The following is a 25,154-nucleotide window of genomic DNA, read 5'->3' as shown; positions in this document are numbered from 1 at the left end:
TCCAGCTCTAAAAAAATTGGGTTTCTTCAAAAGCCATCATCTATCGCACAGTGAAAATGTGATCCTCATTACTACAGTTCAGACTCGTCACGTAAGGCTGATTGTTAAGGTAAAGAAAATAAAATATACACTTCCCCCCAAAATGCATCAAGCAGCGCCACAGCTGGACTACTAGCGCCACTGCAATCAGACATAGGGTTAGGGTTAGGGCTAGACTTTTTTATTTTTTCTATAAGTCGGGTGCCCGAAGGTGTTTATTTATTTTAAATATATATTTTATATATTCCCACTACTGCACCACCTCATTGTTTACATGGTCATTGGAGAAATGCTGTGGAAAGATACTGACAGCAAAAACGCATGCATGATGTTACTGTGGTGGGCATTAGCTCATCAGAGGAGTTAGGCTAAAAGTAGGATAAAGTAAGCATAAATAGATAAAGTAACAAAACGACTAAATAAAATAAGGCAGACTGTAAATGTGATTGTGTAGAACAGAAGCAACCGTATTATGAAACCTAGACTGAAAATATTTGTGCTGACATGCCAAACTAATCTGGCTCAGGCTCAGGCACATAGAGCGCTATTATTTCTTGTTTCATTAAGTTGTTGTTATATCGTTTCTGTTGGAACATATGCACCACCAGAGATTAAGACCTACTGGAACCACTGATCAAACCCCTCGAAACCTGCCCAGCACCCACATCAGCACCTTTGCGCACGAGCACATAAACATAGTGCACCTCACACACAGCACTGCTGCTGGAAGTAATCTTGTGCAAACACTGAACATAGTAATGACACAGCTTTGATTACAAAAGTTTGGTTGTTGGTTGGCATTATCTACAATGAGGGATGATATAAAGTAGACACCACTGCGGTTGTGGGCAGAGTAATCCAAAACCTGCTCTGTACCAAGTTGGCTCAATTGGGCTCCCAGCATTGATTTTCCATGGTGACTGAAATGAGAGTCTAATCTTGGTATCTGAAACCCAGAATAATGACATTCTTGAAACGGGGCCCCATGGCTGCTTCTTTTTTTAGCAAGATCTTCAAAACTTGACAAGGTTTGAGAAGAAAACCTTGTCAATTGGATTCTGGCATCCTTACACTGTTTAAACGAGGTATAAAGTAGGTATAACATATTGATTATTGATTACGTTTTAGATGTCATAATGGTATTCTGTCCTGAAAAAATATATGGCATTCAGCCTTGTGTTATGTATGGGGTATAAATCACAGAGGGGCATGAAGGAAAAACAATCTCTCTACATGTTTGTAAATGAATAGACAATCCTGCCCCAACACAACCAAGAGTCTTGAGTTCCTCGTTTGCAACATTCCAACAGCCTGGCTTAATAACTGATTCTGTTCACCTGTGGTCGTTAACGATGATAGAAATAATCAATGTTGCCAAACGTGATGTTCTTTAATCCAGCTGTCATCCCAACACATCTGTCGTTTCTGGTACTGAAGCCATCTAGGGCCTACAGTGAAATCAAATGCAAAAGAGTTATCAGGTTGATTGAAGAAAAATACTTGTTGGATTTCTGTCTGTCTGTCCGTCCGTCTGTCTGTCTGTCTCCGTCCCAGTAAATGTGTGAACTACCTGCCAAGAAGTCGAGTTTTTAATCGCTGATTGGGTTCCCTTCTCCCCTTCGGCGCTGTAGTCTGTGGTGTTCAAGTTTTCAAATTGTATAAACCATCCCTGCTCAAATAACCACTTTGACATGCTGTTGCATTTAATGACATCGTAAGGAACGTGAAATGAAAGGCCCAGCGTTTACGCATTAAAATAACCACATTGTGCCACAGCACGGATCTCTATTCATGTTTCAAAGTGTGTATAACGGTCCCCATCTCGTTCGGTCGGCCCTGCCTGCAACATATGCAGCGCGACATGTTTTTAATCGAAGGCACATTACAGCGCGTAAGAGTTGGACCTTAACTCGACCCGTAGTTACTTATTTAGTCACACTCTTCCCTGACATAATTTTAACCAACCCATGTGGCTTAAAATGACGTAATCGCGGGTAACATTTAATCTGGGAAATGATCAGCTCTGAAAAAATGTTTCATTACAACTAGCTACATCTAAAGGTGTCTCCAATCAAATGTGTTTTAAAGTTATTTTTTAATTGGCTATTTTCTTAGATAGCCTACTTCAATGTCCATGAACAATAAAGATATTTCATGATAAACTGTCAAGTTTATGATAAACTGTCAAGTTTATCATGAAGGCTTTAACAAGGGCAAGGCTTTAACATTATAAATGATGAAGGTGAAATGGTGTCAAGATAAAAACATATTTCAACCACATCACTTAATCTTAAAATGAGGCCATTAAGTGTAGGCTAAACCTAAATACTGGACGATTAAAGGCCGACCTTTTCAAAAGCCTTGACTATATCTGTGAAGTGCTTAGGCAAAATGTATTGTTTTTTTAAACAAAGTAAACATTCATTGTACATCCTGCTTTGCTCCCATAAAATGCAAACAAAGGCTATTCTTGCAAGGAAGTACATTGACCATTTTATTGCCGTGCCATGCTTTAAATATAGATTGTGTTATCATGTTTAATGGCAAAACATTATAAGTCGTTGTCCCCTGCCTGTTTCTGTTATAGGGTTATCTATTATTTGGGGTCATTTTGGTGATGCCATGAAGATGCAAGTATGTACAGTACTTCCGGCTTAGACAAACTCACAACTGATCAGCCCATTAACTATTAAGTACACGACAGTCTTTCACATTATATTATAAAGACCAGTTATCATTAATTAACACCACAGACAATCACGATAAACTCGGACAGAAAACTCAAAACAGAGCAGCAGTCGTTGTGTTTTTTGTTGCGCAAGACAAAAAAACATTTAATGAAGTCCTATCATTCTAGGAGTGGTTAAAATAGCATAAATACTGTACAGCAGGGTATTATATTGAGCTTCATTTGACCCCAGTTACTCATCTCCCCCCCCATCGCCCCACCCCAGGGGAACTGGGGCGTGGCGCTCCAATGGGCTTCAGTCATATCCTTTAAGGTAAGTAAGCAGGAATCCAGTGTGTGTTGCAACATCAAACTTTTTTTTTTTTTTACAACAGGAAAGCAAGTATTTCGTCACACTACATACGGTCACGACATCTGAAAGAGTGGTGGTTAAAATCCCCCCCCCAGAACAGGTTTGCTTCCAACAGGTGTGTAGTCTGGGTTAAGGTGTGTGTGTGTGTGTGTGTGTGTGTGTGTGTGTGTGTGTGTGTGTGTGGGCGAGTCAGAAGGAAGCGAGGACTTGCAAATACTGAATGAAGCAAAAATAGGTTCATGATGACTGCAATGCATTTTAAGACCGTCAAAATGTAAATCCTAATGAATACAACACTGAGTTACCGGGTCACATAGCTTATTATAATTGCCTTAATTAAAATAATGTTTTTACTGTGACAGTATTGTTTTGACAAATATACAAGAGGGAGATAGTGGTTTTAACAGACTACGATCAGTAACATATGCCATAGGTAATATTAATGTTGGCTGAAGACTTTAACCCCACAGTCCGCTGACATCTCGTGTCATAATGGCCCCGAGGCTCATTGGTGATAACAAATGATTTTTCCATAAGTCGTGTCACACGCAGAATACTTCCAACAACTGGATAAGGACATTTTATAGCACTGGGTCAGAAATGTAGGATGCCAGTTTTTAGGCCATATGTACAAACATGCTTTAGGTTTAGATGTTGTTGTTAAATAAGAGTTATTTTTAGGATTTCATTTCAGTCATTTCCCAGACATGATTGGCGGGTCATGATCGAGAACTTCTCTTTACTCAACACAGATGCTTGATGCATGCATCTGTGATGATGATACATGTCTCTGACCATTTAAACTCTGGTTCATTGAACGTAAGATTCCCAGTGCACCATGGATGCATTCGTACCTGTTATCAGAACTGACGCACTTTGTTATAGGGCCATTGGAGTCATTGTGTCATTTCATTACAGGGCTTCATGTCGTTGTGGTGCCACACATACACTTTACATCCAAACAGCGACGAAAGAGCCATTTAAAGAGTCTTTAAATGGTAATCAAAGAAATCAGATATTTTCTTTGTTCAATTGCAACCCAACTACTCAAAAATACACCAACTCTAAACAATCAAATTGGATGGGGTTAAGAGCAACAGCTTAACGTAGAAAAAAAATTAAATATTAATAGGAGTTATATTTAATATGTACAAAACAACAACATACAGCTACTTTAGGACTTACCATCGTCCCTTTAAGTGCCCCAATGCGCAGGCACCGTTCCCCTTGAGACCCACGCCTACTGGGACCTCCCTGGGAAGTGAGCAGTGTTTCACCTGCAGTTCAAGTCCACACTACCCGACCAAATACAAAACAACCGTTTCAATCCCACCCATAGACACAGAGACAGTCAGGCGGTCCTTTGAGACAGAGAGAGGTACCCGGCAAATCTAATTCCTTTGGGGGACGGGCAGGGGCGGGGCGGGGCGGGGCGGGGGGGGGGGGGGGGGGGCAAATTTCCTTTCCGACACAACGAGTCAAGTCTTGAGGATGTCCTGCTCATCCTCCCCTCCCTTGGCCTCCTCCGACGGGGGCTGACTGATGACCGTGTCCTGGCCCGAGCTGAGCGGGCGGGCGTTGGCCTTGGACGACCTCTGGCGCCGCGTGCCGTTGCCCACGCAGCGGATGAGGTTCTTGATGGTGGCCCACATCTCCTCGTCCTTGTAGGAGTAGATGCAGGGGTTCATCACCGAGTTGAGCACGGCCAGCAGCAGCAGCCAGCGCTTGAACTGCATCACCCGGCACTGCTCGCAGTTCAGGCCGTCCAGCAGGAGAACCACCAGGCCGGGGGTCCAGCAGATCACAAAGGCACCTGTAGGGGGTAGTGGGGGGGGGGGGGGCGGAGGAGAAGGATGAGGACCCCAAAATCCAACACAGTCTATGGAGAGCTACTCGAGGCGTCCTCAAGGCGTTCCAAGGCGGTCATGTTTCCCCCCCTCATGCAACCTGCTGTATTTTTGGTTTTGGCTTTTTTCCGAGCCCCCAAAGGAACACCGAAAGTGTTTTGACGGCTGATTGACAGCTGAGATGAGTTGGGCTTCGCCCCCTTGACCCCAGTTAATTGACGTTTCCTGTTGACCTTCACCTCCTAAGATCTCTTAGATGTTATCCACCGATCCATCAGTTGACAACAAACCTAGTTTACTTTACTTTTCTCTTAAATGCGTGTAAATAAATCTGCTGTTGAATGAACAGATACAATGATACGTATGAATGTACTTATGAATGAATGATATGAATGATACGTATGAATATACTAACTGTTACACAAACGAAACAAAAAACAAATATACATGGAGTATAACAATTCAATTGTTCTTAAGAAGCAAGTAAATCTCAAAGAGACATGTTAGATCTAGTTCAAATAAAACACCACTGTTGGAGAGGAAATAACAGGCAAACATTATCTATTTTCCTTTGTAAAATAGGCACAGAAACCCCAGCAAAATTAGTCACCCATCCCAAACGTGTTGGGGCACAAGCTAGGATTCATGATCACGTGCACCAAGTGCTGAGTGGAAAGTGCAAGTAGCAGCTTGCCTCTGCTATCTTTCTGTTTTTCTGAGAGCACAATAGCACAATGCTCTCTTTGGCGCACACAAACACACACACACACACACACACACACACACACACACACACGTACACACACACGCACACTGAAGCAAAGTGGGTAAGAGAGCAAATGTTTAGCTTACATGTGGACTGAATGCACTAAAATAGGCTTTGTGTGTCTTTGTGACGGTCAAACCCCATCAAATGGTATCCCGTTTATGACATATTTCCCCATTTGAAAAGGGCCACTTTCGCTCCTTGTAATCTAAAACTTGTACTAAGAAAGAAAAATGTGGCTATAGTACACATATTCTGAACACATGTGCATTTCTTTCAAGGCAGTATTGATTTACAAGAGATAAACAAAGATGTTGTTTCCACAGTAAGAAGAGTATAATTGTCCTATGTAGTTTAGCTGGTCTTATTAGGTTTACCAATGTATGATAACTTCACATTGCAGATACAATGATGTGTTAGTGGTAGGTTTTACAGTGTTTTAATGAATGACTTGCTGTTAAGACTTGCGCTGTTAGCAACAACCGGGAGCGTACCTATGTTCCCCAGGTCCTATGTTCCCCGTTTTTCCCAAAAAGGGTCCTATGTTCCCCGGGTCCTATGTTCCCCGTTTTTCCCAAAAGGGTCCTATGTTCCCCGGTCGCAATATATACCGGGGAACATAGAACCCTTTTTCCTAAAAAAGGGTTCTAAAAGGGTTCTATGTTCCCCGCAATTCCTTAACGGGTCCTAATAATATTTAGAAAGGGCTTATTTTTTCCACCATAATTTCCATAATTGCCGAATTGCATGACATAAGACTATATAATGCCTTCGCTGATTTAATTCAGCATTTTGTTACGGTAGATTACAGGCCACGTGACGCGCATATCCAAATATGATGAGGAGAGATTAGGCTGTAAATTGTTGTATCTTGTATCTTATCTTACCCCACGTGAAAAAAATTTTTTCCACAAACCACATGCCATTTCTTTGCCATTTCACACATATGAACAATCTGTCATATGTGTGAAACTAGCAACGATACGTCGGTGTAGAAAGTCAATGGCGCTGGGTGCAAGATAGGGCCCTTAGTTTGTTTATTATTGGTATTTATTTATTTATTGTTTATTTATTATTAGCATTTAGTGTATTTATTATTAGTATTTATTGTTTATTTAGTTTTGTTTGTTTAGTTATTGTTTATTTAAACTGTCCAAACATGACAAAAACAAAAGCCAATTTACAGCCTAATCTCTGCTCATCTAGGCCTATTTGGATATGCGCGTCAAACGGCCTAACTGATGGCCATCAGCACTGATGGTGGAAAAAATAACAGACCGGGGAACATAGGACCCTTTTTTTAAAAAGGGTCCTATGTTCCCCGGTCACATACAAAGCGGGGAACATAGGACAAGGGGAACATAGGACCCGGGGAACATAGGGATGCCCCCCAACAACCCCTGTGCTCTGGTTCTGCACTCTGGTGTAATATGGTATTATTGGATTAAACAAAGTATAAAAGACTCCCAAACTGGTCCGACTGGTTTCCAGAGCTAAAATGGATTTCTAGTCACCAGTTGCAGAGGTTTCAATAAAATCGGACTATCTTTTTCTGTCTGCTCCCTTTAATGCTTCTATTCTGTTCCTTCTGCATGTGAACATTTTCCCCTTTTACCGTCAGGCTACAAAAGATCTTTTAAGAATCTATTTGGACATGGTATTGCTTTGTTTTGATTTCAACACATCCGTCTATTGGTCATGTACACCATATATAATCCAGTTCAGGGTCAAATCAGGTCACTATTTTTCACTGCGTTCACCTTCTCATTCTTAGTCATCTAGTGTCCTTGTTATTATATAAATTAACAACACGGTCAACGTTGTCCAATTATTGCTTGTGCTTACACACATATACCCTGTTTCTGAAATTATTCCTATACAAGCCGACACCAGACACCCAAACAACAATTGCCGTTGAGTGATCTCATCAAAACCCAAGAACGACAGTCAACCATGCAAGGAGACAGCCAGCTAGTCAGGAGCAGTTAGGGTTAGGTGTCTTGCAGGGACCCCTCAACACACAGCTAGGAGGAGCCGGGGATCGAACTTCCGGTTACAAGTCAACCCACTCAACTTCCTGAGATAGGCCGACCCCCTAGCAAGTCTTCCTTTTGGAAATAATAAAGTGAGCACTTAAGGGTTATACAATTATTATTAAAGGGTTATACAAGTACAATTAGTGTAAGTATAGTTAAAGGCCACAGAGCAGTCAGTGTGTCTAATGTGAGGCTGGCTTTGCACTACACACGCACGCACACACACACACACACACACACACACACACACACACACACACACACACACACACACACACACACACACACACACACACACACACACACACACACACACACACACACACACACACACACAGAGGTTGGTGTCCTTGCAGCAGTAGGAGATAATTACACAGTAAAGAGTGGAAGAGACAAAGTGAGTGCAGACAGAGGACTCCCACGCCACACCATATCTCAGCTATGCTGAGGAAATACAGACCACAACCACCACACAGTTAAAGAGAAAAGACAGCTCACTATTTTTGCATGGTGACAAACAATGCAAAAACATCCCCAACTGGGTAATTCACGAGACATGTGTGTCCATAAGAATGCAAAGGAGCGTATGTGTGTGTGTGTGTGTGTGTGTGTGTGTGTGTGTGTGTGTGTGTGTGTGTGTGTGTGTGTGTGTGTGTGTGTGTGTGAGTGTGTGTGTGTGTGTGTGTGGGTCGGAGAAAAATGTGTGAATTCAGCACCTTTCAGTTGCTTGCTTGATAAAGATCTTGCCTGCCTTATCTCTCTGGGCTGTGTGAAAGGTAGAGGGGTGGGATGGACTCTGGGTATTGTGTCTGTCAACTGCTCAACTATCCAGTTTCAGAACAGTTTACTTTTTAGTACAGACGCCTACTGTAGCTAATCCCTCGTTTGTGTCTGTGGTTTTGAAAATCTTGTAAAAATCTCTGCTTTTTCACACTGAGAGTAACCTAAGAATTTATATTTAAGGAAAAGCTATTGCTCCTAAGCCTGGAAGATAAACCCTCTGAACTTTTTTGAGAAATCGGCATAAAAACAGGCATACCAGAGACAAGAGATGAAAGTGTGTGTATGGGTCTAATTCCCATCACTGATAAGAGCATTCTTGGCCCATCCAACAATCATCCTGGGATCAAAGGACGGAGCACTAGCCATGTATGGCTGCTTACCCAAAGTTTGGCTGCTTGTAAACACATTGAATTTGTATGTATTTTGTTTGCTGTTCAGTGCTACTCCCAAGTGCAGCGGCGCGCACTGACTTTTTCTTAACAAGCCTCCCAGTCAAGTCACGACCGAATCAGTGTAAACAAAAAAAACGAAATCCAGTCCACCGTGTTCCGCGGTGACTCAACCAGAGTCGCATGCAACGTGTGACTGTGCTCTACACATACATGCCTGTAAACCCTGCCTCACTTTACCTCATCCCACATCGCACGGCAGGAAACACGTTGACTCACGACCCCAGAAAAAAAACATTCAAGAAATGCGTGACACAGAGCACGTTTGTGTTTGTGTGTGTGTGTGTGTGTGTGTGTGTGTGTGTGTGTGTGTATGTGCATGTGTGTGTGTTGTGTGCATTGTGTGTGTGTTGATGTGTGCATGCATGTGTGTGTGTGTGTGTGTGTGTGCATGTGTATGCGTGTGTGTGTACATGTGTACGTATGTGTGTGCGTGCGTGCACACACACACACACACACACAGACTGTTTTTTGCATGTCTCGCGGTGCCTAACCTCCGCCACTTCCCCTTCGTCCCTTCTTACCCAGCACGGTCATGACCGTCTTGATCAGCTTGATGGGCGTGCGCTTGCGGTTGACGGAGCCGCTGGTGTGCACCTTCAGCACCTCCGTCTTGCGCTTGACGTACACGTAGATCCGCATGTAGATGCACACCATGACCAGGAACACCACCAGGTTGGACACGGACCAGAAGATCAGGTAGCTGCGGCTGAAGATGGGCGCCAGCTGCGAGCAGTCGGACAGGCTACAGATGCAGTTCCAGCCCAGACTGGGCACGGCGCCCATGGATACGGAGATGGCCCACACCAGCACGATGAGCAGGGTCACCCGCCGCTTGGTCAGGTTGCTGTGCACCTTGCAGTTCATGACGGAGATGTAGCGCTCCAGCGCGATCACCAGCAGGTTGGCCAGGGACGCCGACAGGCTGGTGTCCAGCAGCCCCTGGCGCAGGAAGTAGCCGTTGACCGTCAGCTTGCGGGACGCCGCGCCCGTGTTGAACATGAGGTACACGTAGGCGATGCCCGCCAGGAAGTCGGAGGCGGCCAGGTTGGCCAGCAGGTAGTAGAAGGGGTAGTGGAAGCGGCGGTTGGTGATGACGGCCGTGATGACCATGGCGTTGGACGCCAGGATGAAGCAGCAGAAGAGCGAGCCCACCACCTGCACCAGGATGAGCTGCGTGTTGTCCCACTCGTCCTTGGTCTGGTTGCTGTTGCTGTAGAAGAAGCGCATCTCCTGGTCGTAGAAGCATTGGTTCTGCAAGGCCATCTTGAGTCCGTCCGTGGGAGTCTGTAGATAAGAGAAAAGATAGGCCTACTGTTAGTCAGAGTCGCTTATCTTGCACATTTGAAGGAATGTCGGCAGCCAGCAGATTGGACTGCGGTGAACCAGCCACTAGGAGATCAAAGTGGAATTTGCGTTATAAATCATTTTAGCGCACTTGACAAATAGTCCATCCGCAATTTGTTTCATTCACTAACACAATTGGGTTTTTAACTATTTACATGTGAATTATTAAAAAACACATTTTGTTGTAAGTTTTAGTTGTCAATTGTTATATATATATATATATATATATATATATATATATATATATATATATATATATATATATATAACAATTTACAACAATTGACATAGCAAATGCGGTAACTACAGTCCAATATATAGCCTATTGCTATATATTGCAATATATAGCCTATTGCATTATTTGGATAAAATATAATACGACTGCTATTACACAATACACGGAGACCCAGGCTACTACACCTTCTGTCTCTATAGCCCGACCTACAGGGACGAGGGAGGTTTCCGCAAGTCGGGTGGTGTGACCTTGTGTTTTAATAAAGAAGTTTCGTACAAACGAAGTTACAATAAAGTTAAACCCGTATTAACCCTTTTACCAATAGGTTTCTTAGCAACAATGATGGGAGTCATGGGACGAAAAAACACACCTGTACAGACAAAAATAAGCTAACATAAGCGACACTTAATTTACAAAAGCTGCTTACCAGTACCAAATCGATCCGTCGTCAGTCAAACCGTCAATATAAGTGTAGTTGCTGCACTCCGCAGGTCTTCTGTGGACGCAACATTCTGTCGGGAGTTGCGCTCTCGTGGAAGGGGACCGTCCTGTGGAAGTCAAGTCTCACTATGCAAGGAGTTCGAGTCTCCGCTGCGGTGACGTAGAGGGCGTGGGCTGGGCAGCATGATTTACTTTTTTGTTGCGTGACAATTGAAGGAGTTACTGCAACGGTTGAATGATGTATACGTCTAGGCTGACTACTTTGGGCTCTAGGCCATTCACACTGCGCGTTTGGAAATGAGCGTTATGTTGAATGGATAGACCTCGCCCAATACTGTTTTTAGAATTAAAGGATGTGCTACTTGTTTAAATTGTCTCTGTTGCGACTCAGCAGTCATTTGAATTCACTCATCTGGTCCAATTTTCTTTAAACAATTTGATAAATTGTAATGGCAAGGACAGCCTGTCAACAATGATTCTTGCGCAAGGAGTTAAATAATTAGGCTAATCTGACATCAAAACAACAAAGAAACAAAGAAAGTGTAGGCCTTATTTAAATAATGGCTTCAAGTCGTTCACTTGTTGTACAATTTGATTCCTAAAGTTTAACAACTTATGGTCAAACATTTTTATTTAAGTAATTTTGTAAGCAAAATTTCACAAATAACACTTGAAACTTTTTCAAGATCAAAAAAAGAAATTACATTCAGTTTCAGCTGATCAACATAGTTTACAAAAAATCTCTTTGAGGGCTCACGTTGCATCCAAATAACAATATATTTAGCAAACAAACCCACACAGTAAACTTCATTACAAAAAAAATATATAAAAAACTCACTTCAACAAATATTTCACATATATTTTGGTTAAATATGTATTTGTCCTTTAACATTGCACTATTCATTTCCCTGAAGAGTATATGTTCCGTCCCAAGAACAGTGTCTTCATCACTGAACTTCTTATTGATGTCTTGGCTTTGACAGCCATCATGTGACCAGTGCAACATCTTCTTGTGGTTGAACTCTGTAACGACATAATCCAAATACACACAAATTCACAATTGTGACTTTTGGTTGAAAAAAAAAATCAAAGAATCAAGTAGATTACGGTGTGATGATAGTATGTGATTCATGTTTCAATGTTTACATGTTTAAATTCATATAAACAATGCAAGTTAAGGTGACTTCCTCTTCCTGTTCTCCCATGTTAATGAGTGTACAGGTTGGGTTGACCACAAGATCAATCCTCCATTTTGCTTGAGACATTTTGACAAGATTTTTAACATTGGTGTAACTTAGTTTCATTGTGCAGGATTTCATATGTATCTATCTATCATAATGTGGATACAGTGCAATCAACACTACACTGCTTTCACATCTAGAGACATTAGGAAGGCTCGAGTCTTACACCCTACCACATAAGTGCTCCAAGAGACGGCCTTTAACCATCAGCTTGTTTAACAAACCAGATTATGCATTTCACAAGCCCAGCAGGAAATCCTTTGTGACAAGCCTAATGACACATGGATGGAATTTCATTCCATAGGTTATTAACACAGTCTCACTGAAAATACTGATCAAATTTGTGAGCACTCTCAATGGAAGACAAGCCATGCAAATTAGATCAGGCTGCACAGAAAGTCAGACTAGCAGAAACTTGAGCAAAAAAACCCACTAATTAAAGTGAGTCCTTCACGTCCTAGATGACAAGTAGATTCATAGCGATGCTTCCTTGGGTGGTAAATCATTCATCAAAGACATTGCATCACACTGAATTTTTTCAGTGTTTTTTTTTTTTTTTTGAGTATGTGACCGCAACGAGAATATTGCATGATGAGAAATGCATTTGCTTGAATACGAACGAGGCTTCTTTAGGAAATCAAGTGTACCTTCTTTACCCAACTCGTGTTTGAGCTAGACATCATGAACATAAGTGGGTCAGACTCTAAAAGACACATTATGAATGCAGAAACAAACCGAGAGAACTAGTCTCTCGGTAACTACACACACTGGGGAAATGGTGCTTGTGTTGGTCACGGTTACTTTGAAAACAAATGGAGTGAACGGGAAGTGACTGACTCCCAGCTGTGTTACAGTATGTGCGGCAGCTTAAGGTTCTACCATTTCTTGTTTCAGCACATAAGTTGATCCACACATGTGTGCAAGTACAGCAAAATGGCTGGAGCCGTACAAACTGCAGTTCCACCGATCACACAACTAAAACTGAAGACCGGCGTGGGAGATCGACCCAACCCGGTTGTGTCCTCAAAAAGACAAAAACAAAACGCAACACGCAGCCAAGTTAAAAAGCGTCGTTTTCTAGAGCATTCAACGTGGGCCATGACTTGTTTATCTGGAATAGAGCGCGGCCAAAGCGCGCGGGGACAGGAGGACGGGGGGGGGGGGGGGGGGGGGCTCTTCCCAGCAGCCTCTGTAATCAGGCCCATCACTGGGTGTGTCCGCTTCGCTTCCACCACTAATTTCATTGCTCTGAAACCACATAGGCGCAGGAGAGAACCACGGCCTGGAGGAGACTCCGCTGCGTTCCGCTGCTGCCTGCGCTGCATGACGGGACGCCGAGGAGGAATGAGCAGTGAAGTGTAAAAAGGAAGTGCAAGCGGTGCACGCAGATTGGGCTTTGGTTAAAACAACCCGGCTTATGTTACATTGGAACGCAACATGTGCGCGACGGCCAGGGACAAGGTTGTTGTTGAATCATTGATTCTAAAAACGCAAGTCTAATAGTTTTAGATCGTATCTTCATTTAGTGGTGGCATCGTGTTTTAATGCAGATTTAGAGTGCTATACTGTGCAAACTGGACTTGACCATAATTACTATGCAACGGAGGCATTTACCATACAGATTATATGGAGAGTTCTAGAGCAACTAGATATAATTCTTTAGGAAACTTGTGACTGCCCTTGATTTACTATTGCAATGTGGAATTCCAGACATAATGTTATAGTTCAGCCAGAGAAAAGGCAACGTTTACCCTTGAGCAAGGCAGCCACATTTGTACACACAAGACTGTATCAGTGTAACGAATGGCATCACCGTTGGGAAAGTTTCACTGCTACCATCTTTGTTTCAATAACATTTGAAACATTTTAGATGGAGACATTTGCTTTTTTAATGGTAATATTTTACATAAACAGACCTTAAGCAATGTGAACCTTGCATGGGGGGTGAGGGTGTTGTAACTGCCATAACATACCCATTTTAAATTCTAAAATCTAGGTTGAGTTTTTTGCTCACTTGATTTTCCAAAATATAACCATGTGCGTGTATGGTTCACTCATCCACCCACCAACATAAACACACAAAATAAACAATTTATTGTGATTATAAAAATAGGGTGGGTTCAAACAATGAGAAGCTCATTTATTAGCATTTTGATTTTATTCCAGTCTATTGCTGACGTACCGCTGGCAGCAACAGAGAGGGTTGAAGCCTACGGCCGTCTGGCTGCTGTCCTCCTCTGTGTCAAAATCACTCTGCTCCCTCAGGAACTTGTGCAGGTCCGTCAACGGGAATCCGTTCTTCTGGTAGTTCTGCAGACATGAGTGAAAGCCTCCATCATCATCATCATCATCATCATCATGAAAAGCAGCACGTAAATAACAGGGCAGTCCCAATTCCATGGTTGGTTAAGAGAGATCCTTCCCGACCCAATCCCCACAGTGCAGGGTGCCTTTAAGAATTTATGGAATACGCACAGTCTAGCGCTAGTATTTCAGATAGCGACTAAAAAGTGAAAACGTTGAATTGTTCCGAAACATCCTCAGGTCTATAGTTTAAAACCAAGTGGATGACTAAAGTAAATCGTGTGACTTGAGGCTATGAAGCTAGAGGTTCTCTATAATCCTTCTGCTCTACATGACCCTCTCCTGACCCTTAATAAAAGCCACAATGGAATCAGAATTAGGGAGGACCATCTTGTATCTTATGCGCAAGTCTATCAAATCACGTCAACCTTCTTCGGCGTCATTTCAAACCAAACTGACTCAGTGATATTTTACATGGATGTCATTAAGGAGCAGGTAGTGGGGGGTAACGGCAGCTCTTTCCAGGGAGGACATTGGGATTCGACCCCAGAACCTTTTGGCTGGGAGTCAGGCACCCTGACCAGCTATGGACTACCTTGATGGTGTCGTAGGCGTCGGTGATGAGGGCGATGAAGAGCGACAGCACCATGTAGATGAAGAGGGAGATGAAGGAGTAGAGGTAGGCCCGGCTGAAGAACCACACCACGGCGTTCTTGTCCTTCAGCTGGGCGAAGGTGGAGAACATGTCGTCGCCGTTGAGCAGCGAGAACAGACACTCGGCCACGCGGCTCAGGCTCTCGAACTGACACCACAGAGGGGGGAGGACGGAGGCAGAGGGGAGAGAGAGGGAGAGAGAGAGAGAGAGAGAGAGAGAGAGAGAGAGTGGTAGAAGGGGAAAGAGTGGGAGAGAGGCGAAAGAGGGAGAGGGGGTGAAAGAGGGGGGGAGGAAAGTGGGAGAGGTGGTGAAAGAGAGGGAGGAAAGAGGGAGTGAAAGAGAGAGGCGAAAGAGGGAGAGGGGGTGAAAGAGGGGGGGGAGGAAAGTGGGAGAGGGGGTGAAAGAGAGGGGGAGGAAAGAGGGAGTGAAAGAGAGAGGCGAAAGAGGGAGTGAAAGAGAGAGGCGAAAGAGGGAGAGGGGGTAAAAGAGGGGGGGAGGAAAGAGGGAGTGAAAGAGAGGGGGGAAAGAGTGAGTGAAAGAGGTAGAGGGGGGATAAAGTGGGAGAGAGGGGAAAGAGAGGGGGAGGAAAGAGAGGGGGAGGAAAGTGAGTGAGAGACAGTTTCATAGATTACCAAGTAAATTTACAATAAATAGTTTACACAGGTGGAGGGGAACCGCAGGATACACCCGCCCCCCCCTCGGAAGATAAACACTCAAATGAGGGAACCGTGTCGTTTAGAGGGAGGACGTGCAGGAGGACACATACCGGGAGTCAACAACACTCTCTTCCTCTTCCCCCCCCCCACTTCATGACCTCCCCGTTCACGTCGACCTATGTTTTCTTTAGTCATGTATGTAGGAATGTACACAAACCCACTCCACAGACAGAATTCATCAAAGAGGAGGGAAATAAATGAAAGGGTTCACAGGAGACCCATATGCACGCTGCATTACAAAATGCCCCCTTGGATTCCCCCCCCCCCGCCCCCCGGACAACGATAACATCTAAAACACAACAGACTGCTCAGACTGATCCAGTATGGATCTGGAGGGCATGTTTGGAGATGTGCTACATCCTCTGTTTACCCTCCCGTGTAAATATCCCAGGAGCTGACGCTAAGGAGCGAGACGGCAGGGGGAATCCCCCTAGCAACCACCGTGTAAATACAAGAGAGACCGTCCCCATGACGGGAGATCCTGGACACGACAACGTTATCTTCACTTGTTGTGTTTGGAAGACGTGCGTCTTCCTTGATGGCATGGTCAATTTTTTTTTAACATCAGGCCCTATCATTTTTGTGACGATAGTCATTTCGATTTAAAATGTCAAATAATGTCAGGTCACACACACACACACACACACACACACACACACACACACACACACACACACACACACACACACACACACACACACACACACACACACACACACACACACGGGGTATCTAAAGTAGTTTTAACCCACTTCACCACAGCTCAAAGCACAAAAACACCCGAGATGTAACCACGATTAAGATTAATACCAACAAAACCATAAAAAAAATAAAAAAAAAGGCAAACATTAGATGGCTTCAACTGGCCTCGCAGAGCCCATCTTTCTATGGTGACGTACTACCAGTTAAGTGACTAGGCTTCAACCAATAAATGAACAGCAATGACTGCATGGGAATTCCCGGATCGATCACACTTTCAGGGTGCGATAGATGGCTTTGAACCCTGTCATGAATGCACATTTCTCAGGTCCAGCCTATCCGGGACTTTTGTGAAGTCGTTCCTTAAGACTGAAATCAGCTGAGCAGACAGTCCAGCGCTGGCTTGAGCAGGAGTTCTGGTTTAAGCTTAACTTTATCCAAACCTGCTACTTTAAAGAGGGCCCAGACATCCCCAGAACGGGCATTATATAAACACGTGCTGCTGCTCCTCCTCCGATCTTGCTCCAAGCATACAAAAATAAATACAAACAAACACTGCCACCTGGCGGCCATGCCTAAATACTGTCACTGTTCGTGCAAACATATTGTCAATCACATAGGCTCTTGTATAAAGCACTTGTTGAGCCTGAGAGGGTTTAAGACCCATGGGCAAAATGCCAAATAGATTACACTAACAACCTCAACAAAATAATAGGCATCCCAATCAAGACGAAGTGTAGGCGGTCTTTGAAGATTTACTCGTGACCACAAATCCAGGCTCTGTGTGCTAGTCTGTGGGCGTGTGTGCGAGTCTGTGTGTGCGAGTCTGCGTGTCTCTAGATCTCTGTGCGTCTGTCTGTGTGTCTGTTTGTCAGGGTCTTACCTTCTCGTGGTACGGCCCCAGTACGATCCAGCCACAGAAGGTGTAGCCCAGGTATATCATGCCTGCACAGCAACAGAAGCGCAGTACCTTTGGGAAAGCCGCTTTCATCGTGAGGATCAGGACCTAGAGAGAGACACGGGGGAGGAGGAGAATGGGACCTTTTTATCCAAAGCCCACAGGTCGAATGTATCCCTATGACATTGGGATACAGATGCACAACATTTCACCCTGACAATCCATTACCCTGACCACGAGACCATGTACACTGAGTGATGTTGACTACTGGACCTTACAGCATACTAAATAGACACATAAACACACTACTAAACAACAGAATATACTTACATTGTACTTCTCGAAGTAGCCCAGGTACCTGATGACGCCAAACCACACCATTAAGGTAGAGGTCCCGAGAAAAATACTACACACATCGTAGTTGGTTAGACTCTGTATGGGAGGGGAGGAATAAAAAAAAGAAATATTTTCATTGTCCCCTTTCTCAAATATGTATAATGAACTGTTCCTGTAGGTCATGTTGATTTTAAACATGATCCACAGCCATATTTACACTTGAATCGCCTATGGGGAATTTGCAACGTCATTAAAACTATACCAGGTAGATTTTGTACAAAAGTCTGCTTTAATTTTACATTCTTAAAACTGGATGTTAGATACTGAACATGAACTCTGGAAAATTATGGACTGATCAGTTGGTAAATAGACTTTTACAACATCATTTCAGTCATTTGGTTCCAAAGTCCACCAGCCACACAACTGATGCCTTACGGATAGGGTTAGGGGGCAGTCACAATATTTGGACAGTGAGGCCTTTAAGACTTTAGGGCTATACAAATTCCATTGCCATGACACTGTGACAAATAATTGTCCCAATGGGTACACACGTCATGTCCTTACAGATAGACATTGGGGTTTGAACTCTAGACCAAAAATATCAATATCCTGCACTTTGACCTGAAAACTAAATGAGGGAAACATGACATTATGGAGTAATCCAACTGGAGGGTCCCTCTCTAAACCAAGTAGCAGATAATGAGGATTTTCATGATCTGCATTACCTTTGCTTGGATCTCCATCTTCAAGATGGAGCCCACGATGGCCAGGAGGTCGCTGACGATAATGAGCAGGTACCAGCCATTCAGGAACTCGCTTTGGTCCTCGTCGCAGAGTTTGCGATTGTAGTTCTCCTGGAAGAATCTGGTGAACCTCTGCCAATGACATTAAAAGTTTGAACAGACATGTAACAAAGTAAAGAAACTTGACCACACCGGCTAACATACATTAATGAGCAACAAACTCAATTCTGTGACTTTGTTTACTTATTTTGTTTCCCCAATAGAACAGCGGCATAAATAAATGATGGACGTGAGCAGATCATGGGATATGAACAGAAAAAAAAAAAACTCTTAAAAGCTGCAATCACAAATTTCAGTTTTGAATACATTGGGATCTGAGAGTCATGGTTCTCATGCATGCGTGTTGCCATTTTAGTTCTGAACGTGTGAGAACCATGAGACTCAATCAAAAAACAATTTAAAACAGCACAAAAAGTGGGGGGCGAGGAGAAACTGCTGAGGGGTCAGCATTACACCAAAGGGCAAAGGGCAGCACACCTGGAGGAGTCTAACTGCCAGGACGATGGAGCGCGTGCACAGCACCGCCGAGGCGACGCAGATCATGATGACGAAGATGTCGAACACCAGGAGGTATTGGGTGTTCTTCTGGGCTGAAGGGAAAAAGATACAGTTGCACAACTTGGCGTTATCTGTCACGCAACTTCCCCCTTCTGCACCGTTCCCGATAAGACCGTTGTTACGTTGAAAACGCCTCGTCAAAGTGTCTAGGTCACCACCGGTCTCCTTGTGTTTACCATAAGACACTGTACCGCGTCTTTTAAAACCGGTTTTCAGAGCAGTGTTTATGATGCAAACACAAATGTCTGGAAATGTGATGCTATAAAAAAATAATAATAATACAGAAATGTAATTGGATAAAAGGTTAAGAAATATTAAAGTTATTAGGTCACGGAATTAATAGAAATAAACAAAATATAATAACGACTTTTATTAGAATACATTTTCAGTCATGCTCCAGGATCTCTACAAGTAGACTGTAGACATTGGGGATCAAACTCTCATGACAAACTGTTCAGCTGGGAGTCAAACCTCCCCAACCACTAGACTAGCCTGCCCCTGGTAGACTATACAAAGTATCAATATTACACAACGCCTGATTCTACACACTTCTCTGGGTCAGAGCAGGTAAAGAACCAGAGGGTCCTAAAGGCTGTCCCACTAGGTAAAGGTACATCTTAATGACCCTACCTGTCCCTGAGATTTTCCAGTCCAGGCAGGCACTGCTCATGGAGTCAATGTCCATGAAGATCTTGATTTTACCGCTGTGGCCCTGATTATCAATGGTTATCTGAGGAGGAGAATATATATAGACCATTTTATGGATGCATGCATCTTAAACTCAAAACAACTTAGGAACTAGTCATTTAAAATTGACAAGGCATCAAAAAATGCATAAAATCCAATGAGGCACCATTAACTGATAGCCGTTTCATTAGATGGTAAGAGAGATGGTAAGAAAATTTTTTTTATCTTTGTGATGACAGAAATCTATTAGGATTGACACCGCTGTTTATCTGTACCATCACAGAGAAAGAGTAGCAGTCGGGTAATTCTCGTGCGCGCACTGACTGCAGATTAATTCCTTTCAAGTGGAAGGTGATCTCAACGTCCACAAGTCTAGTGTCAAAAAGAAAAGAAAGACCATTTACTGTGATGTGACGAAGAGAGAAGTTGATGAATAGATTATTGCTGAACATACCAGTTCAGGGGCTTACCTGTAGAACTCCAGACTAAAAAATGAGGCATTTTCGGTTTTGCATGGTTTTTGCAACTTTGGGTGACATGTAAAACAATCTGAAAAAAACAAAACGTAGTTGACTTTGAATGAATACAAATGCGACTACAGTATCAATTCAGAATGCTTGATTATTTTTTTATGCCTGAATACAAAAAGTGTATGTCTTTGCATATTTGCAAATATGCAGACAAATATTTGCAAGTAGAATGTTTACATTTAGGTTAGGTTGCTTAGATTAAATTAAAGTTTATGCAAGGGCTCGAGACATCAAGTCCTACAATGCTTCCCTTGTTTTAAAAGGTAGCCATCATCAAAATGGCCTGGCCAAATATAGGATGACCAAGTGATCCTTCATTAGTTTTGTGTTCGGATTTAAGAACATTATTCAAACACTTTCGTAGCATTTTGAGACCGGCCTTCCAGTATAAGAATCTGCTTTTATAAAAGACTCTTGGGTTCTCCCCAGGATTTTGTTTTCTATAGTGGCGCTCCCTAGCCTGTGAACCAGATTAATATGAGAGCCCATGTTTTATTTGCTCTGGCATTAGAGTCTGACCCCCTGTGGTTTCGACAGAGGCAGCCCAGGTCCATCCAATCACAAGAATTTATCTACAACGGGGCGGGTTTAATATGATGACTGAACAGCGGAGCAGCCTATGGGAGCGCAGTTGAGGAATTTTCATAAACAACCAAGAAGGCTGCCGCTGATGGGTCACACATTTTGTTGCTCTGATCGTTTGCAGGTCTATCATATTGCGTCCAGAGGAAGTTTGGTTCACCCTTAGAAATCTAAAATGAACTGAAAGGTTGAAGACTAAAAAGGCATTGATCTTGCGATGTCAAGCTCGGCGCTCCCACTACTCAGCTGTATAAATAAGAGGTTCATTTGTTCACAAACCTCAATGAAAATGTGATGCTTGAAAGCATGTATAAGGGCCCACCCAGACACACACACACACACAGACACAAATACACGACCCTCACACACCGCGTTCCAGCTCGGCATCTATGTCGTAGGCGTCGTCCGAAGGGTCCACGGTGCCCCTCTTGTAGTACCGCTTACATACCACCAGGGGCCGGAGACCCCCCTCCTCATCCTCAGCATAGCTGATGGGACCCACCGAGAGGTTGCCTAACTGGCTGTACTGTAAAGAAAGCACTGTCAGCCCAATGAAAAAGACACTTCCTGTGTGAATTGCTGGGGTTGTTGGTTTGTCAAACAACTGTGTGTGTGTTTGTGAAACGACTGTGTGTGTGTGTGTGTGTGTGTGTGTGTGTGTGTGTGTGTGTGTGTGTGTGTGTGTGTGTGTGTGTGTGTGTGTGTGTGTGTAATTTAACCACAAACTCACGAGACACACTTCCAAGTTCAATATTTATCCCTTCCGTTTGACGTGTGCTTCTCTCTCCCTCTCTGGGATGAAGAAATCAACCACATAATCTAACCTCATCCTTTCATTCATTTTCAAATGATATTTATTTTAGAATGAAGTGATACGATTTGGTTCATGCAACGAAATGTAAAAACAAAGCAAAAACAAAATAAAAAAAGATGTCAAAATAAAAGCGCGGAGACGGTTTGGAACGAGCGAAGGGGAACACTTGCCTGATCGAGAACATAAAAGAGAGAGTCATAGACCCCCTGCTGGGTGTAGACGGCGACGCTGTAGTCATCCTCATCCACGGCGCTGTAGTCCTTGAGGAAGAGGTTCTTCAGCGCCATCCTGTTCTCCTCTTTGTAGGAGACCACCAGCTGGTTGTTCAGGCCAAACAGAATCAGCTGCAAGGGGCAGATGGAGATTAAGAGGGGGAACCCAATGATTCGTTCTCATAATTTAGACGTCGGCACTTTCCATGGCCCTCTCATCGCAGCGCTGAACAGCCACTACAGCCGTGAAGCACATGTACTGTAGAGGGTTTTTTTTACGCATGTCATAGGTCATTTCATCAGGGGCAAAGTCCTATCCGAGCCTTAAAGAAAAGATTGGTTCATTTGGCTTGTTTAGTCTCAAGGTCCGCCAAGAAATATTGATTAACATTATAAAATCTATTCATTTTTATACTGCTCGACAAATTCATTGACATTTAATTTAATTTCAGTAGAGGATTGAAATGTATTGAAGGTTGTACAACAACATGATACATCTGTCCACAGCAGCTTGCAATAAGGAACAGGTTTGAAGGAAGTAGAATATCTCTAAGGCAGGGTTACACCAGACTGTTACTATTAATCAAAGTACAGTTCACAACTCAGCATGATAACCAATTGACAAAGGCCTATACACCATCAAACGTGTCTCATTTAGATCATGCATGATCTTCCACCATCATGAACCATAATCGTCCCCGCTGCCATGATGTGCTCACTGAAGTTTGAGAAAACAGTGGCCTACCTGTGTGGTGATCATGATGATTTTGAGAATCTGTACACAGAGTTTCCATGGCAAAATCCGTCGCGTCCTGTACTTTTCACAAGGGCTCATAAAGTAGTATCTTAGGTCGTCTCTCAGAGTGTCCTCCTTAATGACGTCTGGGGTCAGTGTAGACCTACAACAAAGTCATTGTTTAATCGTTAAAGCATTAAGGAGGAATGTATACGAAAATTAAACATGCATAATACAAAACCTTCCATTAACGTTGGCGACGTAGTGACGGGAAAAACTCTTAATTTCTATCATGCAACACGTTTTAAGTGCCTGCATGCATGGATAACTTCTTCATGTAAACGGTCAACGCGGGCGGGGTGCAGTTTGCAGAGAAGTGCATTACCTAGGCCAAACCTTACTTGGTCAATGACTACATTCATGTGGCAGGTACAAGTCCAAGGCTGTTCTCTGCTCACGCGTTCATGACCATTAGGCCTACAGGCATTTCACATGTATATTAACTGGTCCAACGCCAACAGACCGGGGTAGGACATTGCGATCTCAGTCCCCAGTCCATCGATTAGGGTGTCCTATTCATGAAAACATAACTCATCTGATTGTATTTGAATGGCGGTAAACTCCCATAGCCTACAGTGCACCTCTAGGGTGGCGACTTAGTGCATCTGTCCGTAGCATCAGCATGCTTTTGGTTCCACACAAATCAACGTTTGTCACGTATGAGCAATTTTCTGTCAAAAGTCAACACAAAAACACGAAAAATGGAACGCTTTATTGAAAATACGCCAATTTCGCTTGCGGCTGCGATAGGCATGCTTTTCGGAGTAATTGAACGATAAAGACCTACCCATCTTGCGTAATCCAAACAAAATGAACATTGCATCAAAAGTCACGAACATGCTTATTGTAACGTTGGCTATTATTCAATGCCTCGCATTTAGAATTAAATAAATATTTTACAATTCACTGCGTTTCACTGAGCGGAACTAAATAAAGTTAGTTTCGATTCCAAATATGTCGCAATAACTTCTAAACACCTACGCGCAGCCGGCCTATTATACTTTTTTTTACTTACCGAATGGAGTCACTCCTTCCCAGATAACGACGAACAAACATCTCCATCGAATAAGATATTGCTGGACGAAAAGGAGGTTGCCATCAGGGAGCGTGTGCTCAGGCAGAGGACTGCAACCACTGGCTGCGTTACTTCGACGTTGAAAGACGCAACACACGTGGATCGACTTTTTGATAGTTGACGCGACCTCCGGCGAGCCAATCAGGTAAGGCATTTTAGGCAGCGTTTAGACCGTGGAAACCAACTACAAGATAGATAGATAGATAGATAGATAGATAGATAGATAGATAGATAGATAGACAGACAGACAGACAGACAGACAGATAGGAACTTTATTATAAAAACTTAATAATATAATCCCTCGGGAAGGTTCCTTCAGGAAATTGCACTTCAAGCAGCAGCAAACACCATGTTACAAATAGAATAAGAGTTAAAACACAAGTTTAAATGTGCAAAAGTACAAAATGCCAAAAAATATATATGCAGGGAAATAATATACAAGCCATTATTTACATTAGGGAGTGCTTTAACAGTGCATAAAAACAGTGCAAGAAAACAGTTTATCATACAGCCGACTTGTGTTTGATATGCAGTATTATGTTATAGTCGGTCAGGTCTCGTACAAGTAGGCAGACCAGGGACAGTTTTGACAATTTTGGCTATATTCCCAATAAATCAGAAACATTTTACACTGAAGTAGACGATTTGCTGTATTAAAATTGTCAATGTGTCGACTACTGAAACAATGTATTGAAGTACAGGTTTTGCAAAATGTACTTATATCACAGTCACTCCACTTTCACAACCGTTCCAGTGTACAGGGACGGTTGTCATCCATGACAGGGACGACTGTAACATGTATTCAATATACATAATTAATCAATCAAATACTGAAAATGAAGAAGATTACATCAATCACTTTAATGTGAATATTCATTCCTTTTCTAAATAATGAATACATCTTGCCACACTACGCAACAGAAAATAGGGGAAACCATCAAATTATAATGAGAGAAAAAATGATTTGATGGTCATATAATATTTCCTCTCCTCTGGAACAAACCCTCTATCTGAACACACATCCTCAACGTTTTTAGACAATATTCCCAACAATGGATAGAGAAAGAAGGAGTTGGGGGGACTGGTTGTCCACATTGACGGAACTCATTCCGAGTCACAGTTGTCCCCACTGTAGAGGTCTCTTCCATCTGTGTGGTCCCTGGGTTCCCGGGCTTTACAGGACCTGTAAGCCAGACCTCCCTTGAGAGTAGCTTTTGGAGTAGCTCTCAATAGACCAAATAAAGATTTCAATACAATGAGCTGT

At 43.1% G+C, this 25,154-nt stretch overlaps 2 protein-coding genes across 2 annotated transcripts; both read right to left on the bottom strand.

Moving 5' to 3' along the window:
• Positions 1-4,558: 4,558 nt before the first annotated feature.
• Positions 4,559-10,227, bottom strand: lpar3 (lysophosphatidic acid receptor 3; the record flags this gene model as incomplete). The annotated part of the gene is made up of 2 exons (XM_084473219.1): positions 4,559-4,893; positions 9,486-10,227. 2 exons carry the CDS (start codon positions 10,225-10,227, stop codon positions 4,559-4,561), a joined length of 1,077 nt encoding a protein of 358 aa, XP_084329345.1.
• Positions 10,228-11,588: 1,361 nt separating this feature from the next.
• mcoln2 (mucolipin TRP cation channel 2) lies at positions 11,589-23,965 on the bottom strand. The gene is made up of 14 exons (XM_084473216.1): positions 23,831-23,965; positions 22,765-22,918; positions 21,978-22,151; positions 21,363-21,519; positions 20,352-20,430; positions 20,157-20,253; positions 19,825-19,924; positions 19,114-19,226; positions 18,559-18,708; positions 17,828-17,929; positions 17,483-17,605; positions 15,125-15,331; positions 14,408-14,535; positions 11,589-12,007 (listed from the first exon to the last, which is right to left on the bottom strand). The coding sequence occupies exons 1-14, from the start codon at positions 23,875-23,877 to the stop codon at positions 11,971-11,973; spliced, it is 1,668 nt and encodes a 555-aa protein (XP_084329342.1). The 5' UTR covers positions 23,878-23,965; the 3' UTR covers positions 11,589-11,970.
• Positions 23,966-25,154: the final 1,189 nt, after the last annotated feature.

The sequence above is a fragment of the Micromesistius poutassou genome (assembly GCF_964030765.1).
Source record: "Micromesistius poutassou genome assembly, chromosome: 9".
Lineage (NCBI taxonomy): Eukaryota > Metazoa > Chordata > Actinopteri > Gadiformes > Gadidae > Micromesistius > Micromesistius poutassou.
The sequence above is the reverse complement of the archived record's forward strand: the minus strand, read 5'-3'. Positions and strand labels throughout refer to the sequence as shown.